Consider the following 19,127-nt stretch of genomic DNA (forward strand, 5'->3'; position numbering starts at 1 on the left):
AAATTTTCCTCTTAATGCAGATAGAATGCCAGTCCTCAGTCAGAAAAAGAGTTAAGAAGGTAAAAATACTGTATTAAAGAAAAGGTAGATGCAGGGTAGAATACAAATGCAAATGTTTACTTTCAATATAAAAGAACTGGTAAGTTAGTACTATTATATAGATGGTAGAAGTGCTTGGAGCAAAATGATGATTGAACATGAGACATTTGGTTGACTTGAAGAAGTTAAACTGTAGCACTATCCAGTTGTACAAAAGGCAAAATGAAATGTTCTGACATTGCTAGAGAAATCTGTATGAGGTATTTGGTAACTTTGAAATTGTTCAGGATGTTGAAGTGCTTTGTTCTTAATCGTTATGAGATTGGCTTTTATGCTGGCTGGAGCAAAAGTTCCTGATTTCTAGAATATGAGTGATGCTGTGCTGTCATTGTCCAGTTTTAAGAAACTACTGAAGATTTAGTAACAAAGTAACAGTATGTATATATGTATGTCTTCATTGTATTTAGAATTACAGCTGAGAATCAACATTATTGCAATGAATGAAGGTTTACAGCCTTATGTTCTGTGGCTGTCTGTTTATGTTGCCAAATATACTTTCCTTCATGAGCAAGTAAGCCGTATGACTATGGGGGAGTATCTGGATTTTGAGGGCAAGGAGAAATCTAAGTGCTATCCTCTCACTATTCAATAAGATAATTATAAAGTTCAAAATGAGATTACTAGAAAGGAAGACAATTAATGTTACAAAAAAAAGTCAAGATGCTAGACAGCAATGTCATCTGCAGTATCACATTGGAATGTGGAAAATTTTATAACTATTAACACTCATATTAGCATAACAGAAGAGTTAACTAAAATATATTTTCATCTTTTCTGTTTGTGTGCTATTTATCTAAAAGCACAGATTTCTTCTCTGGTTGGTTGATGATGAATATTAGCTCCTCCTTTGCATATTAATATAATTACTCCATCTCCATAAAGGTGTTCTGACTAGAGGCTGGATCCTACTAAAATCAGCTGTAAGTCTCAAGCAAAGCCAATGTTATTATTAAGGATCTGCAGGTTAATGTTTTGGAAATTAATGTTATCCAACATATTTTGGATGTATTCCATCAATCTTGTCTAAAGAAAACATCAGCAGAGGGAATCATTACTTAAAATAAGAAAATTAAAAACAACAACAACAAAAAAAAAACAACAAAAACCAAACCAAACAAAAAAAAACAAGGCACCAACGTACTCCCTAGAAAACTATCTTTAAAAATACTTAATGTTTGTTAAAGCATTTATTTTTCAATGCCATGGGACTAGAACAAAGTACAGTGAAAATTTGTCAAAGTATAAAATTGACTTTGGAAGTCATTTACTTGAACTGCACTCATCACAGGCACACACGTAAGGAAAGAAATAACTGGGGAAAATGCTATGACCCATTACTCCTGCGAGCTGCAGTTTATACAAGTGCTCTTGCCTCAGAGAGTTCACGTGCTGATGTGTTTAAAGCATAAGGTAGTATTTCAAGATAAGTGATCATCTATGGTGAGGCATCTTTGTACTGTTTATATGTTTAAAGCTATTACTTCTTTCTATACCTCTGATTCCCTGAATAAACAAGAACAGCTTTTGAAAGAGCAAACAGGTTCCATTTGACAGGAAAATAAACACGCTTGTTTCTTCTTGCTCCTTTAGCTGGACAAGGGGGCAAAGAAAGATATGTCTGTGGATTGCTAAAATAGGACAGAGCTATTTTTAACATATAAACCACTACTTTGAATCCACCTCTGGCTGAACTTACTACCATCTGACACTTGTGCAAAGTATCTGTGAATACTGTGGGCAGTATGTGTGATGCCAATGTGTGGTGCCAGAGGCAGACAGCTGTCAAAGGCCAGATACTGAGGTGCCCCAGGTTGGCACTTAGTGGAAAACTGTTGATTTTCCCCAAAGGGTTTGGCTCCCAAACTTGGACTAGCTTGTTGAAAATGAGATGCCCTGTTCCAGTTGTGCAGTCCCTGTTAACATGAGCACACTTAGCTTATGATCCTGGATTAAGACTCTTAAAAGTTGCATTGTGATCAGTTGTACTGGATCCCATCCTAGGCATAGATTGAAGTTCATCATTTCTTTAGGGAACTGCACTGTAGTGACTTACTTTGAAGGGACTGAATATTGCATGGTCCCATAAAACAGCTCCAGTGTAATAGCTGATTTTCAAATGTCTCTAATGGATCCAGCTGCCAGCTAGTTGAAGCAGATTGAGTTAAGGTCTAGTTCTGCAGCTGATCCATGGTACTGTGCCAGTTTCTGATATCACCGATCTAGTCTCTAATTATTCAAGAACATCCCAATCTACTTGAAGCTTGACTCTGGTTCATGCAATGTGAATCATTAGGCAGAATCATGAGCTTTCCAGTAATATTCAGACTTGACTTAAAGGAAGACTTTATTTTTCGAGGGCTAACTTTGTTTTCTCTGTATTAAAGTATCATTTGATTGTGCTGCACTCATATCAAGTGATCATGATTGCAGTATCACTATGGCATAGTGATACCATTGCTGTTTATCACCCTGTTTGGCCTAGGGAAATGTGGGGTTTTTTGCCATAACTTAGGATTGTATTCTTGACTAACTTCTCCAGACACATCCCTATTGATTGATGAGAGATGTCAATGAGAAGTATTAGTCACCTTCCAGTTTCATTTGACCCCACCTTTCTGTAGCTCAGTACTACATTATGTTTAAGAACATACTTCATCGATTCTCCGTGTACTGGGCTAGTGAAAGGGAATACAGTGCTGTTATTTGTGGACAGGGAAGAAATACAAATAAGTGCAGACAGAAGAATGTCAAGAAAAAAGTTAAATATATTTATATATATTTATTTGCCATTACAATTAGATTATATTGTAAGTTGTTCCAGGTGACAATTTTATTTGCTTATCTAATTTTCAACTTAAACATATTGTTGTGATGCAAAACTGTGTATTGCAAAAATAATAAATGCAAATCAGTAATTAAAGGAGTGACATCTTCAGGATACTAAAACTGGCTGATGAGGAAAGAAGACTTAGATCTGGGGAACTTTAGCATATTTGCTAAATACCTAAGAATTAAATGAGTTTTCAAAAAGTATCAGTTTGAGAAAACAATATTATTTAATGCCTCATTCGCATTCTTGGCAATTTTTGTTTTGTTCTTGGTAAGGTTTAAATTAAAAGGACACACCATGATATGCATATCTGACTTTTCTGAGGGGTCAATAGTACCATATATCCCCTGACAAGTGTGAGTTGTACAGCAGTAAATCACATGGGGTGGGTCCCTGAGTTATCCAGGAAGCAGAAGTGATGTTCTGGCTTGATTTCTAAGGATGGCTGGGATTGTAATCCAGTTGTGAGCTGTGTCTGTTAAGCCTCCAGAAGACTGCCAGATGTCCTTGGGTACAAATCTGTGTCTTTGCACACTGCAGAACAGTTTAGCAAAGCCCTTGACTGCAGCTGTTTACAAGGAAAAATTTCTTGCCAAATTTTCCACGATTTGGACATGATTTCTCCACAGATTCACTTTCATGGAAGAAAGCCATGAGAATGTTTCTCATGTTTTAAGAGTGACAAAATGAGTGTTCTTAATACCAAAGGTTTAATTGCACTTATTTTGTCTATGCACACATGACCCTCTGCCTTCTTGAATTCCTTAAAGCACCTTATATCTAATTTAAACATGTAGGCTGAGGAGTATGAATTAATGTTCCCGTCTGGAAAACAGCACATTTCCCACTCAGTTATTAATAATATATTTATAATATATTAACACATATACATAATATATATAAAAATAAAAATATATATGGAATAAAATACAAACAAATAAATAAATATAAATAAAAAAAAAAAATATATAATAAAAACATATACATATATAAACATTAGTAATAAATAAAAATAAGAATAAGAATAATCTTAAGATCTTAATGTTATAAATAATCTTAATCTTATTGGGAAATAAAAAGGAAATTTTGTTCAGCGCTCTTATGGGAAACCTACATAATCCTTTCAAATTCTGTGTGTCTGAGGTTTTGAGCCAGAGCTCAGAACCATTTCTCTTAGTCAGGATTGGCAACATTTTATATGTATTCCCATTAAAGAGCTTGATTTTTCACACAAACTTTTTCAAAACTGCTTCCAGATGAGATTTGTTATGCTCATAAACAAAGCAAGTTCAGTAGTATGTATGCTTTTATGCAAGGTCCTTTGTGTGTGTGGGTGTGTGTGTGTCGATAGATAGACTGCAGGTGTATTTGTACATTTTGTGCAGGTAGTCTACAGGCAAATTCAAAATGTATGTTAATGTCTTAAAGTGAAAAACCCGCACAGGGTCTATTTAAACACTCTAAAAATAAGCAGGAGAAAATTAGGTTTTCATAACTTTGGAAAATAAATCTATAAACTGAACCAAACATAGATTAGGAGTAACAGATGTAAGTTCACTATTTCTTCTGATCCACTTCATTTTAAAGTGCAGTAAGAACTATACCGTCTTATATTTCTATGCTTTTAGGACATACTGATTGCCACAGTAGGTGATCCCAGTATAGCTCAGGGTCTTTGAATAAGGGGTTATCACTGAGAATGGCTCACGTACCCTGTATGTGCATGAGACAGAAAGTCTGAGTCTTTGGAAGCTTTCGTAAATACGTTTCAGAATCTTCCCAGACGGAGATGTTTGCCTGTTTGTAGCTGTCTAATCCACAAGTGGCTCCCTGATAAGGTTAATGCCCAGTTAATTGCTCCTAGCCTTGACATGCAGTTTAATTGCTACTTGGCCAATATATGTTTATTGGTTGCTCTGCGCAGAATTCTAGTGTATGTAGTGATGCAAACCACGGACTGGTGGAGGGCAAAAAAAATAAATACAGTATTTTATGTTCTTTTAATTCAGAGCCAAGTGGATTTGGATGAAGTGTTTATTTAGTTTGCTGGCTGCTTCAGATGCTGTGGCATATTGATTCCTTTTATTACTAGCAGCCATTTAACCTGACCTCTCTCAGATCCAGTATTTTAAAAGCCATAAATTTTAGCTTTACTTAAGAGCAAGGACTGAAATGCTGTGAAAGCCTTTTTATTAGCAGAGCTTTGCCTTACTTCATGTACGTGTGTCACCCATGGCAACAATATTTAGAGCATCTTAAATTAGAGCGGCTGTTGGGCAGTTTCGTGGTAGTGGGGTAGCAATAAAGAGATCTCATAAATATCTCAAGCATGTGGAATTCACTGGTCAGTGTGGGGATGGGTATATGAAAGAAATGCGTTTATCAGTAGCAAAAGGAATCTTCTTTCCAGGTTATTTTGCTAAAGTCTAGCTTCCTTCCCTACTCTTAATACTCACAGATAAGGCAAAGCAAACACAAATGTAAGAGAAGTACTTTGCGTAATTTATTTTTTTAATTGCGAGTTAAATATGTTTAATTGAAATGTATTTTTCTGTACTGCCTCACTTTGGCTTTTCCTCTATGTTAATAAACTAGCTTGTTGATGCAGCAGCCTAAATTAATCCCTGCCTGATGCTGAAAGCAGTCTGTAACGTGCAGCCTATGTGAGTGTTTGCAAAAATGTGCCCAGGCCAAAACTTGATGACAAAAATGATGTACCACCACTTTATTTATTTCTTTTTCCCCCCAAAGGAAAATAAATGTGAATAAAATGATTGATATAAGAGGATTTGTTTCTGCATTCACATGCAAATAACTCACAAAGCGGCTTTGAATTAGTGGAGAAAACAAAAAATAACCTTTATGTGAACTTTTTATTTCCTTATAATTTGTTACTTCAGATTTAAATCCTTACTTTTAAAAATCTGATTTCAGGCTGGATGACTAAGAGTGAATAATAATTCAGCAGGCTATTTCAGAATAGGCTTTGGGTTACTGAAGCTGATAGGTTGTAACCATGACTTTAAGGTAACTCTTGGCTTCCCTTCTCCTGTTCAGCTACTGATGAAGTTTCCTCCTCTGTCCCTCAGGTCAAATTTAACATTCTTGATGTTAGCCTCCTGCCATTAAAAGTGGCTTTGTTTGAATAGTAGTGCAGGGACTCTCAGTTGATGTTAAACTTTGGCCCAGGAACAAAAATGTTGTTTTAGCTTATGAGAAGTGTAATTTATATCAATTAATCTGAGAAAGTGTCACATTTCCCAATTGTTTAAAACAGGATTGAAATCTTTGACCTTATCAGAAGGTGGGTGTGGAAGAAGGAGTAAAGCAATCACAAGGCACTAGAATCTTTATTACTTTTCAATTCCAGACTGATCAATTTACAAGGTGCCTGAAATCACAGGGGAATCGTATTTTCTAAAAACGGGACTTTTTCCTGTCTGCATTGCTTGTTCTGTACCTGCTTTCCCCTAACAGGTTGGAGCAGCTATATCTAAAATCAATTTGATATACATAAATATCCCTGTGGAGAAAGCCACTATTTTGTGGGTCAGGGAGCTTAATTTATACTCAGGCCTATCCTGAGGGTGGTTTTTGTCATTTGCACAGGTGAGGAGAAGGCAGTAGCCTGCTGGAGGAGGCCTTCCATACCTAGGAAGACTTTGAATGTAGAACTGTCCTGTGAAGCAGAAGATTACTCAGGAATTTAAACTAGTCTAACAAATAAGCTACTTCAACAGGTTATGTTAGCATTCTTTTCAGCAAAGACAAGCTTTGCTGTATTTTCTCCAACATTCAGTGTTACCACATGTGCCATTTCTCTGAGAATACTTTTGTGCGGTGTGGTATTTTAGCTTTATTCTTTCTGAAATATTAAGCTGTTCCTCTGCAGTGTCAGTGTTTCTTAGTGATAAGACCATAGAAATCAGCAACACCAGCACACCTTGCTAAGATGACAGTAGTCATGCATTTTCATCTCTTGCCTAATGACTGCCTTATTCCAAGCATGTTCTTTACAGCTGCCTAAAGCTCAGCATACGTCCAGGGCTCCAAACTGTGAACAACCATTATTCATAGTTGAAATTGCAGTTTGTGCAAATCTGAGCTAAGTTGCAATCATTATATGTAGTAAAATAGATTGAAATATCTGTAAATCTGAAGCCTGTAGCTGGCTCTTTTTAATCAGAGGAACTTGTTAAATTTTCCCATGCTTTGATTTCGCTTTCTTAGATATTTCTGCCAGAAGTGAGGCTGTTCAGCATTCCTGTTTCTAATTTGAAATGCTCAGATTAAGGTATAAAGTGAGCAAAACGATACGTGTTGTCTTTAATACATAAGAGCAAGATAGTGATTTTCTCTTTTTATCAAGCCCTTCATAATATTTTTCTGTGCTACTTGAATAGTGTTGAAGAAAAGGATACCATATGGTCTGAGGTTATTCTTCAGAAACACTCTCCTAAAGCTCCTTATTTGAAAATCACAAACTAAATGGTTTAATGACTTTTGAATTCCTCCTTCCTATATCATTTTCTGCATTGAATTGGTTGATAATTGAGGAAATACCTGAATCTGAAAGTGTAAGAGGAAAAAATCCTTCACTGTTGTGCATGCTGCTATAAATAAATAAAACTGAATTAAACAAAATGCTTCATAAAGAAGTGAATGTGAATTAATTTTAGTCACTATATAACATTGCAGCCCTATGGGAAAAAATCATGTCCGTCCACCTGTTTTCTGTTGTTTTTGTTTTCTGTCTTGGCCTAATGTTTATCAAAGCAGAAAACCATGCTTTTCACTTTGCACACCAATGTATTTAGGGCTGGATGTTCTTACTGACAGTCTCTTGCATTTTGTGTCTTTGGACATTTTTTCCCGTGGTTAACAGGGCTGGTTCATTCGTTCTCATACAAATGGTATCCCTACAGCAGAGATTCATTTTGACTGTTTTGCCGCAGGGCTCAGTTGGTCAGCCTGATTGCTATATCATATGATTCTGTACAACAGAAACCCTGCTTTTCCCTGCCTGAATAAGTACTTATGTGGTTATGGCTACACTTCCATTCCTTTCTACAAACGTGCCTTTGGGGTGGCTTGCATTGCCTTCTACACTCTTGTTTCCCTTTGATTTTTGTGACTTACATCTTGCTTTTGCTATGCTTCGTTCTGGACTATGAAAGAGAAAGGAATGTGCATATGTGGGGAAAAAAGGGACGTCTGGAAATACCTGAAATCAATAATAACTGCAGTAGTAATAAGAGAATGTAAAGTACATAATATTACATAAAGAAGAAAAACTTTGGTAACTGTTGATGTTGAAAATGGAAATATATGTCATACTGCCTTTCAGTTAAAAGATGGTTGCTTATGGCTATAATCTTGGAACTGGTTTCAGGCTGTCATAGGCAGATACTGACATCAGCTGTTGTTTTCTGAAGTTCAGAAGGCATTCATAAAATATTGCAACATTTGTTAAGAAAGTGGATGTTTTTCATCATGATGCCATAGGAAGCAGTAAAATGAGGTCTCAAAAATTTTAAATGCATAAAAAGAAACATTTATGCTCATAATGAACAATTAAATTATTCCTTGGCTAGCTCATGCATTTGCATTCAAAATCTGAGTAGAGCTAGCTATTTACACACGTTCATTCATACACCATCTAGAAATGCCTTCTAAAATATGAGATTCCATTGTTGTTTGTTTGTTTTGAGGTTTTTCTCATTACTTTGTTCTTTTACCAATGAGTACAATTCATGTTTTCATGCTTAGAGCTGTCCTAAAGGTGTACAGAAATGGTCTCCAGATGGGGACAGGGCAGGGAAATTTCTGTAGCTGAGGGTCAGTTTGGTACTTGTTTGTTATGGAGTCTCTGGCCTTTCTCTGTACTGCATCCTGTAATAAATAAATAAATCCTGTAAATAAATGCTGCCTGTGAAAGCATGGGGACTGCTCTGCCTGCTTGTGGAAGCAACTCAGCTCCCATCTCTTTAGTTGCACACTAATATGTAATTGCTGCAGCCTTACAATGAAAGGAAAAGGGAATGAAAGCCGACCAGGAAAATTAAAAAGTTCTCTCTGAAAACCCTAGTGGATATGCCCAAGGAAACTTTGAATGTTCGCCTTCTTAATAAAACTGCATTGCTCCTACTGCCATCAATAAGAAAAAATACTGTCATTCTTCACCTGGATTCAGATGGTTCTTTATGGGCGTATTTTGATATTAAGTGAGAAACTTGCAGTTGTTGCCAGCAAAATTTCAGACTAAATGATTACAGCTTTAGAAAAGGGCAACTAAATGCCTGATAGTAATTTGTTACTAAAGGGCCACAGTAAGCTTCTGAATAAATGAGGACACCTTTTAAATGGTACAACACAGGAAGATTAGAGATGAAGTTTCACTTTCTTTGCCAGTGAGAAATATGGTCAATCTTTGCCATTTTATTCTGTCTTTTAAGGTAGCTCAGTATTTGATGATGGTTTTGGCTAATTAATTGTCTGTAAGACAATCCCATTTCTTCTAGGGACATAAGAAAAAATGCAGCTTTCCATGACAGTTTTGTCCTGAATTTTTTGCAACTGAAGAGTGCTCCATTTAATTATTTTTCCTAATTTTAATACCAAGCTGATAACATTACATGGAAGTTGCTGTAAGTCTGTAACTGTTCTCTTAAAAATATAAGAACTCAGGAAATTGTTGCTAATTACTGCTAATATTAATTCCTTAAATGGGCCTTCAGGACAGGACGAAATGGCAAAGTAATGGCTGTTTGCACAGAAGAAATTACATCTTGCCAATAACTGCTCAGTGTCCCATGCAGTTGTCTAAGAGCCATGGGTGACACAGGACCTATTCTCTGTGACTGGCTGCACCAGGTTAAGAGTAGTCTTCTAGTCTGAGTAATTGGCTGTGCTCTGCAGGAGACAGCCTCTACCTGGCATTTAACCCCAGACTTTTACCAAGGCTCACAGCTGAGGGTTCTAATTTAATGTAGCACTGCTTGTACTGGGATGTGTGAATAAACACCCTTGCACTGGCTTTTGACGCAGCCATTTCAGGTACCTGGGTGCTGCTGCAGCCTGGAAGCAAGGACTGGCTGCAACATCTCCCCAAGCAATGGGTGCTGATAGATCCTGAGCCCGCTGTCCATCACAGCCGTGGAACAGTCTGCATCTGGACATGGGGCTGTGGCTGTGCCCTCGCAGCTGCACCAAGTCACCTGTCAGAGCTGTTTTCTGCCTGAAAAACAAGGAAGTGTTTCCTCTGCTGATAAGTGGCTTTCACTTTGCTGCCTTTTACAGTGATTACGCTTCTCCCCTCTGTTTTTGCTCATTCTCAGGCTTAGATAGGCACCACAGAGCCTCTTACTGATGCACAGGTTTGTCGTGATTTTAAGCACCTTTGTGTTGTATGCAAGTCATTGCTCTAACTCCGTTTTAGCTCTCACTAATTTGGCAATAATGCTAGTCTCCAGAATGGCAATTAGTGAACAAAAAAAGGCTGCACTGTGACCTAGCAACCATGCTTCCCTTCAACTTGTTTTCCCTTTTTATTTTTTCTTTCCCTTTCCTCTTTTTTCAGTTACATTTCAGTCTGCAGGGACTGGAAGTGTAAACTGCCTTATGTAGACACTACTGATGATTCTGTATTTTCCATATAGGAGGTCACTCATCACACTGTCTTAGTTCAGAAATACCTGTGCCTCTAGGTTTGCTAAAGTCACCATAAAGTATTAACGTATCATTCTTTCTTGTGATCCTTGTGATCTTCAGGCGTGTTAGGAAATGGACATACATGTTAAGGTCTTCTGTTCTTGTATTGTCCTGTTACTTTTGTTAGTATCCCTGTAAAAAGTTGAAATCTAAAGTATTTTGTGCTCTCAGAGGCAAGGCAAGGGCTGTTCCTCAGGATGAGGAAGTAACTCCATCCTTAGCATTGGTGCAGACTTGAAAGTAACAGAGAAAGCTTGCTATTGCCCATCACGTTGTCAGGCCTCTAAATCACATACCTTTCCCTCCAAGTCGGAACGAGGATCTCTACAGAAGTAGGTTTAACTTGATGTTATTTTTAGAACAAATTACATTGATTGCATAGTGTTTCAAAGGCCTCAAATAATAAAGTACAATTACATGGATCCATTTAACAATTTTAATTTCACTGTGTGGTTTTAGGTGTAAAAACTTAACTGTCTGTTTTCCAGATGTTTCCGGCAAGGATTTTGGCCCTACTCTGGGTCTGAAGAAGTCCAGTTCCCTTGAGAGTCTTCAGACTGCTGTAGCTGAAGTTAGGAAGAACGAACTCCCTTTTCACAGACCCAGGCCGCATGTGGTCCGTGGTCGGGGGTGTAATGAGAGTTTCCGAGCTGCCATTGATAAGTCTTATGATGGACCTGAGGATGCAGAAGAGGGTATGTTGCCACTGGTGCTGTTTCAGGGAGCCACCTTCATTTAGTATTGCTGAGGGCTAACTTAGTACAACGTATATGCAAGTGATTTAGTCCAATTGAATTTGATCAAATTTAAAAAGCTGCTTATGTCTTGCTGAATGAGACATGCCTTTGTAGTACCCCATCCAACCTTGACTGGGTTTAGTATAAAGTCTTCACTGATCTCCTCTGGGGTAGGAGAGCAGGGGAGGAATTAGAATTAGAACTCAATCCTTAAATAATTGTATTTTTCAACTTCAAGAAGCAGCTGCCTTCTTCAGATTACACTAAAAATTATCTTGCTTGTTTTACAGAGCTGTCTACAATTCCCCCTTCTCCAACTAGGAAATTCATTCCCTGGTATAGGCAAGGCAGTGTGTTGATTGCACCCTGCTGCTCATTCATTCTGTCATTGTGCTCTTAAAGACCCCATTTTGGAAATAATGCCTCCTTCAGCATGAAGCATAAAACTGTGCTTGGATCCTGAGCCCCCAACCAGAAACAACACAGATCTTCTCCAATCAGGCAGAACAGTTTGTCTGTTTCTTCTTCAGCTATATTAAAGTGGAAAGATTCCAAGGAGTGAATGAAATCATATTTTTACTGGGTTGGTTTTGTTCAGTTACTACAGTCTCTAGTTGAAGTAAGCACATGATGAAATGTTTGCTTCTTCGCATGTCAGTTTTCTTGAGCTGGTGGATAAGCCAGATTTCAAGCAGCAGTGTTTTGCCATGTTGGGTTTTCTTATCAGGATTAATATTCAGTAACAAGTCACTATAATAATTCTGTATTTAATTTAGAATAGAACTTTGCTTGAATTCACTAGATATGTTTGGTCTGCTTTTTAAATTATTCAATTAAGTATGTTTTGTGATTCATTTGTGCACCTTGTAGACACGGGTGCTATATTTCATGTGTTTGCATTTTCGTGGCCTCTTACTATCCCCATTGCTTCTTGCTTCTGCAGATGGTTTCTCTGATAAGAGCTCTCACTCTGGTCAAGAAGCGCAGAATATGGAATCTATTCCTCCAGGGAACCCTGAAACAGAAGATGTCGAAACCAAAGTGAAAAAAGACAAAAAAAACAGAGAGAAAGAGAAGAAAAAAGAAAAGGGCAAAACTAAAATGAAAGAAAAGAAAAGGAAAGAAGAAAATGAAGATCCAGAAAAGAAAAAGAAGAAAGGCTTTGGTGTCATGTTGAGGTATGTCATTTTAAAAAGCAAAACAGCCACCCATGCTCATTATAACATGTGAAACAACTGGTGCTCTCATAAAGTAGTGGAAAAATTATTTCACTTGGACTCAAAATAATGTTTATGTTATTTAAAAAGAAAGCAGTTTATACTTTTACACCAAACTTGTGGCTGAGGCAGAAGACATTTGGCAGACAAAATGTCTTTTTGTGCCTTTGAAATTCATTCCCATATGCCAGAAAAAAAAATCAAGGTTTCAGGCTTAAAACAAGCATGTGTGTGGGGCGTAGGTTTTGTGGGGAATATTTCTGAGTCATATGTGACCCACTCCCATATTCAGACATTGCCTCCCCTTCCCTTGCTTGTGTGCTTTCTTCACAGGCATTGGAGAGAGCAGAATTGCTTATGTTACAGTAAACAGTCTAGTGACATTTGCTGCTACAGGAAACTACTAGCTATGATAAAATCTGTACTTCACAGCATCAACCATTGTCTGTAGTGACCCAAAGACTGTTGTCCTCCCTTCTTGACACACCATTGTTTGGATTTCTTCCAAACAATTTTGGCTTTTGATTGATTTTATGTATCTGGAAACATCAGAGATGAGACAAAACTCATCTCAACATTTCCTTGTTGCTGCTGTAGACTTTGGTGATATAGGTACTCTGCTTGCTCACCACTGCCTCTGGTATCTGTTCAGTCTGTTGAGTAGTAAAGTGTTTAATTTAAGTGATATTTGCAATTAATATAATAATATTAATATTCATTAGGACGCTGCTACGTAAGCTAACATTCCAACTCTCTGTTGATATGTCTCTGGAGTTCAATGGTTTTTGTTCTACTCGCATAAAAACTTTTAACTGTCTTGCTTCCATGCATTATCAAAAGGAATCCACAAATTTTTCTAGTGAGTTTTAAACACTGGGGAGATATTTTCAAAAATGTACAGGCAACATTTTGTGCCAAATTTGCATGATTTCAGTAGTTGTTAATGGCAGTAGGATAAAGGTACGTGGATATACCAGTCTGCATTCAAATGGGGCTCTTCAGTAATGCTGAGGAGCGCATACACACACCTGTGCATTGCACGTGCATTTGTGTTCATACCGTTTAAAGAAATGGGGCTTAACATGGATCTGCAGTCAAAACACTGAATAATTAGGAGAAGGGTGACTTCAGCAGCTCTTTTTGTATATGTTTAGCTTTATGCCTGTTTCCATTTGTTTTAACTATTTGAAGTGAATGGGACTGTGAGAAGAGGAGAATAATGCAGAGATCTGACAAAAACATAAGTCTTCTGGTTTGTGTATTGCTAGCAGAATTGACTAAATTTGAAGCGCAAGGTCTGTCTTTTGGAAGCATAATGCTTGACCCAGAAAGAGCAGGGAATGACATCAGAATCCAAGGCCAGTGATTGCAGTTGACAAAAAAAAATCCAATAACAACCAACATGCAGAACTGAGAACAATAGGTTGCCATTCTCAGCAATTCACTTTTTCAGATTGTATTTCACATTCTCGTTGTACACAATCTTTACACATCTGTTCTTTTCATACGCATATTTCTTATTCCATTTGTCTTCCCAGACGACAGTGGTGGTTGTTAATATTTATTTGTATGGTAATGAAAATACGAATTGTTGTCCCACACCACTGAAAAACTGTACAAAGTCACAAAGGTGATGGAAAGGGGTTATAGTGGTGAGGTGAGGAGTTGTTTGTAAGAGTGAGCAGCTTAGCTAGGATGCTTTTGGAGGTTCTTTGGACTTGTGAGTGTTTCATCCAGGAATTTGCAAAATTGTTTTTCAAAGCAAATTTCCTTCATGAGAAAGTGGGAGACCAAGAGGACCCCCAGCTATGTCAAAAGCGAAAGAAGGGTAATCAATTGTAAAGATGGAACAAGGGCAAACAGCATGGGTTTGCAAAAGAATCAGAGGGACCACATGAGCTCAAGAAAAACAAAACCAGACTGGTATTTTTTCAGGGAAAAACTGCTATGGGTGATGTGAAAAACAAAAACAATGAATCTGAATACTTTTTTTTTTTTTTTTTAAAGAAAGAATGGGAAAAGAATCAGTGAAAGGCTTGAACACTGACTAAATGCTAGATTCGAGAGGTATTTTTGACATTAGAGTTTAGCACTGCTGTGAAGAGTGAGGAGACTGTCAGGAGGACTAGAGATGAGACTGCAGTAAGAAGGCTTAAATGATCAAGTATTTTAGCAGCACGGATGGAAAGAAACAGACAGATTTTTTATGACACAGTAGAGATGAAACTGGCATGTTTTATTGGTAGAACATCTGTGGAAGGAAAAAGAGAAGCTTCATATGACAAAGTTGTGAGCTTCTGCAGCAGGCAAGGTGACTACTAATTCTTGGTGGTTTAAGAGAAAAGTAGAAAGAAGTATTTAGAAACAGATACAAGCTCAGTTTTTGACATGCTGAGTTTAAACTGGAAGGGAAGCCTGCCATAGGAGGCACTGGAAATGTAAACACCATAAGGGAACAGAAAGCTGGGTGAAGAAGGAAATCTGTAGTGTGCCTGCTGCAGATGCGGTGATAGCTGTACTGTGGTTCCCCAAGTGGGACACATCTCCAAAATAAGGGATAAGGAGTGCAGTCCCTGCTAGGCTGCCAGAAGAAAATAACTTTATAAAGCAGGTGGCAGAGGTGTGACAAGGATGTATCTACCTGGGACAGTGCAATAAGAACCACACAGATATGTTTATGTTTCTCATTGCTCCTGAGCTGCTTTGTTCAGAGCTGTTCCTGCTGCACCTCCATAGTTCTACCATGCCATATAGATGCACCTAAACAGGAAAACAAGCTTGCTGAACCCATAGCAGAATTGGGTTGAGGTAAGCTGGGAATGATCAGTCTGTGGTGAAAGCTCCCAGGCCAGAAAGGCAATGAAAATGTTTGAGCTTTCACCAGAAAGCTCAGTGTTAATGGAGGCACACTGTACTGTCTGCAGAATGGCTAGGAGTCAGATGGAAAGGAGAATTGGAGTCTGATGTAGTGCTAGAAATGTCTCACTTGTCTGTGATAGAGGCTTTGTACTATGCCATGGTTGTATTTACATCTATACTGAGTTTTATCTTAGTAATGTATCCATGTGAATTGGCTTGTTTCTGCCTCTTAATCTATAGCAAAACATATCAAGATATTAAGACAAACCCAAGCATTTATCTTTGGTACAAGAAGGTGCAAGTGTAGGGCTTTAGTCTTTTGTAGCTGAGATTTTTGAACATATTGGAATTGCTACTGCATTGGGTTTTTTGCTTTTTTTTTTTTCTCCTTTTCCTCTTTTTTTTAATTTAACAACAGAAAATAGCAAAGCTGTTAGCAGTTGCTAACAGATTTCACTTAGTGCCTCATCTGTTGCTCAGCTGCTATTTACTTGTAGTTCCTGGTCTTTTTTTTTTTTTTTTTACACATAAAAGAAAAAAGGGGAAAAAAAAAAAAAAAAAAAGATTGATTGCTTTCCTGCTAAGCTTTCTCTGGATTGAAGCTTTATATTTAGGTGACTGTGATTCAGGGAGACCATCAAGAAATCATGCTTTTATTTTTGTAATCTTTGTTTTTTAAAAAGTGTCCTGTTTTATCCAGTATGAACCAGAGCTCCTGGCTGCCACATGTTAATGACTGCTGCATCTGAAGCATGGGTATATACTAGAAATTTAAAATGCAGATGACACTGGTTATTACTAGTTGGTAAAGTCCTTATAATCCAAAGCAGTATTTTAGGGTGGTGCAGAGTGTAGCGTTTGTAGGTTTTCTCTTGTGTCCTGGTATGTATATTGCTTGCTTGTCTTAGGATCAAATCTACATGTGTGCTGGTCAGAGAACAACAGAAGCTGACTTGATTAATTGTTTGTATGTAACATTTAAACGAGCATTACTTTACTTTTTGGTATTTTCTGGCACATTGCATCATCACAGCTTACTAAATAACCCAATGCCAGACAACAGACGGCAAAGTAAATTACGGTACTATTATTACTGGAGCTGTGACTAAATCTATACTGCAGCCTCAGAAAAAAAGTCGCTCTTTAGCATCCGTGCTTAAACTTGAAACAAAAATAGTGTTCAGTTCCATGCGGATGCATCATAGGAACAAGGGTACACATTAAGTAACACACTGCATTCTTGGTTCATCCCTTTCCTTACATCAAGGTGACTGATCCTCCCGGCATGATAAGGAGACTGCTGTACCTCAGATGAGCTTCACTGTGCTTCTTTATGAGTGTGTTTTGTATTTTCATGAGCAACAATTTAGCGAAACAGTGGTTTGGGGCCTTTGAATAAAGGAAGTATGTAGTGTCACTTGTTTAGAGAGCCTTGTTAGGTGGCTCTGTAGGCTATTTGGAAGGATTCATTAACCCCTTTGTGCAGGGTGGTAGAAGCCCCTGATGCTGAGTGCTACCATAAAGCAAATCTAGCCAAGAGGTTAATCTAAAAAGAAAAACTGAAAGAAAAAGTTATTTGTATTCCATGGTTTGCTTGGTGAACGCTAGATTTTAAATTTGTGATCTCCAGTTACTGCCTTGCTTTGGAATCCTGTGGTAGGCTTTGAGTTGCTTTCTAAATTAAATTGGAGAAAGACTGAACCTTTAAATCACCAGGGGAACGTGACCTCTGCTGTGCATTGCATTGCTGCTCCATATCCTAATCCCATTGCAGTTGTTACAGTCCTGGCGTATAATAAACATAAGTCTATGGCTCTCTTACTACCTTTTCCAGATAGGGGTTATAAAAAATACTGGGTAGCTCTTTCAGCTTTATGGGTATAAAGTTAAGTTATCTAATGGACTGCAGCCACACCGGTGACATTTTAATAGCTCTCTCCCCATAGGCAGAAACCAGTCAGTTTTTTGCAATTAAAAAATAAATAAATCTATGAGCAGATGCGTAATTGGCGACTCAAATAAAGAGTTTTGTCAAACTGGAGTGCACTTGAAGAGCCGTCTCTTAGACTTTAGCTACACTGGTCTCAGTAAAATAAACACCACCGCCACAACACTTAATTTAAGGCATTTCTTTATTGCCTTAATTTTGGTGGTTCACTAATGAACCTTTTCAAAATGCATACAGGTGAGGAGATGTCAGTCCATCCCAAATAATGCACATCAACCACAGCAGACATATTTGTGCACATATGCAGGTACTTGCAAGTTAAGAATGTAGAAATAAGTGTGCATTTCAGTTGCATTTTGCTTTTTCTTCTTTAGACATACTATGTTTTCTCACATAATAGTTCATCTTAAATTATTTACCTTCCATTTTACAATATGAGCCATGAATATTTTATTTTTTGTCCCCTTAATTTGCCAATTTTCCTTTGAGCAAAGTGCATTAGCGACTTTAATTTTTCATTCTAGTTGGAAGACAAAAATGACCCTTTTTTCATTACTACTATTACAGGTCTCATGCTCAGAATGATACTTTTTACAACCAGCACTGGTGAGCCTGTAATGGTATTGCAAAGTAGATTGTATAATATACAGATATTGACTTCCATTAAGTATAGCGCTATGGCAGCTTATGGGGAACATTCTTTCTGCTCTTTGTTTCCCTGAGAAGGTAAGCACTGAGGAGGAAAAGTTTGCAATATAATTTTAAAAGAGCAAATAGCAGTGATGTGATTTGATGTAGAGAGGCAGTGCATGCATTCATGTGTTTTACTTTGTGCATGCGCACACTCCTATATATCTATGTATATTTTAATATATTTATTTAAATGTATGTACCATGCTGGAAATAAATAATAGACAGGAAAAAAAAGAAAACCACACACACACACACACACACACAAAACAAAAACACAAAACAAAACAAAAAAAAAACAAAAACCACTACAAGATTTGATTAAATTATGATTAATTAGGCTAATATAATTTTAGATTATTTTGTCCTCAGTAGTGAAATGATCTGAGATGGATCAAGCATGTGTATTAGTTACACAGCATCAGTTAATGGGGCAGATTAGTTACTGAGAGGTCTTGACTTCCTTTTCATAGGACTTCCTTTTCCTTTTGCCTCATATTCCCCCTTTCCAAATACATAAATTGGTAAATAAAACTCTTATTTCCTGTAAAGAGCTCAAGTGGATGAGTGAGATAAGATATTTAATCTATTTTAACATAACTAAAGTTTCTCAAGTATTTTGAACTAAGGCAAGACAAAGATCTCAATTTGTATATCCCTTTTTCTTTTCCTTCACTGTATCAATTCCTCCTTGGCTGCATTCATAGTCAGACTAAAATAGAGAAAATAAGGGGGTTTTGTACTAAAAATGATCACATGGACTGCCTACTGAAGGCTTATTTGTTTAATTAAGCATCTGTTCTCTTCTTAATATGCATGCATAAATCTCATTAACATTAGATGTATTGCAAGTGCAATGAAGAAGAATAGACCCCTTACTCTCATTACTGAACTTGGATAACAAGATTTATATTTACTTAACAGATCAGAGCAGAAAGTTCCTTCTGACTGTTTGAAAGGACTGGAAACTACAAACTGTTTACAAGGAGCATTATTTTTGTGAAATATTTGCATGTTCACTTCAAGTTCAAATATCA

At 37.3% G+C, this 19,127-nt stretch overlaps 1 protein-coding gene across 1 annotated transcript in view; it reads left to right on the forward strand.

The window, feature by feature from the left end:
- PARD3B (par-3 family cell polarity regulator beta) overlaps positions 1 to 19,127 on the forward strand; it is a 366,162-nt gene that overhangs the window by 221,802 nt on the left and 125,233 nt on the right. The window contains 2 exon segments of the mRNA XM_015868265.1: positions 11,128 to 11,334; positions 12,320 to 12,554. Of these exon segments, the coding sequence (XP_015723751.1) occupies positions 11,128 to 11,334; positions 12,320 to 12,554 (442 nt within the window).

The sequence above is a fragment of the Coturnix japonica genome, chromosome 7, assembly GCF_001577835.2.
Source record: "Coturnix japonica isolate 7356 chromosome 7, Coturnix japonica 2.1, whole genome shotgun sequence".
NCBI lineage: Eukaryota > Metazoa > Chordata > Aves > Galliformes > Phasianidae > Coturnix > Coturnix japonica.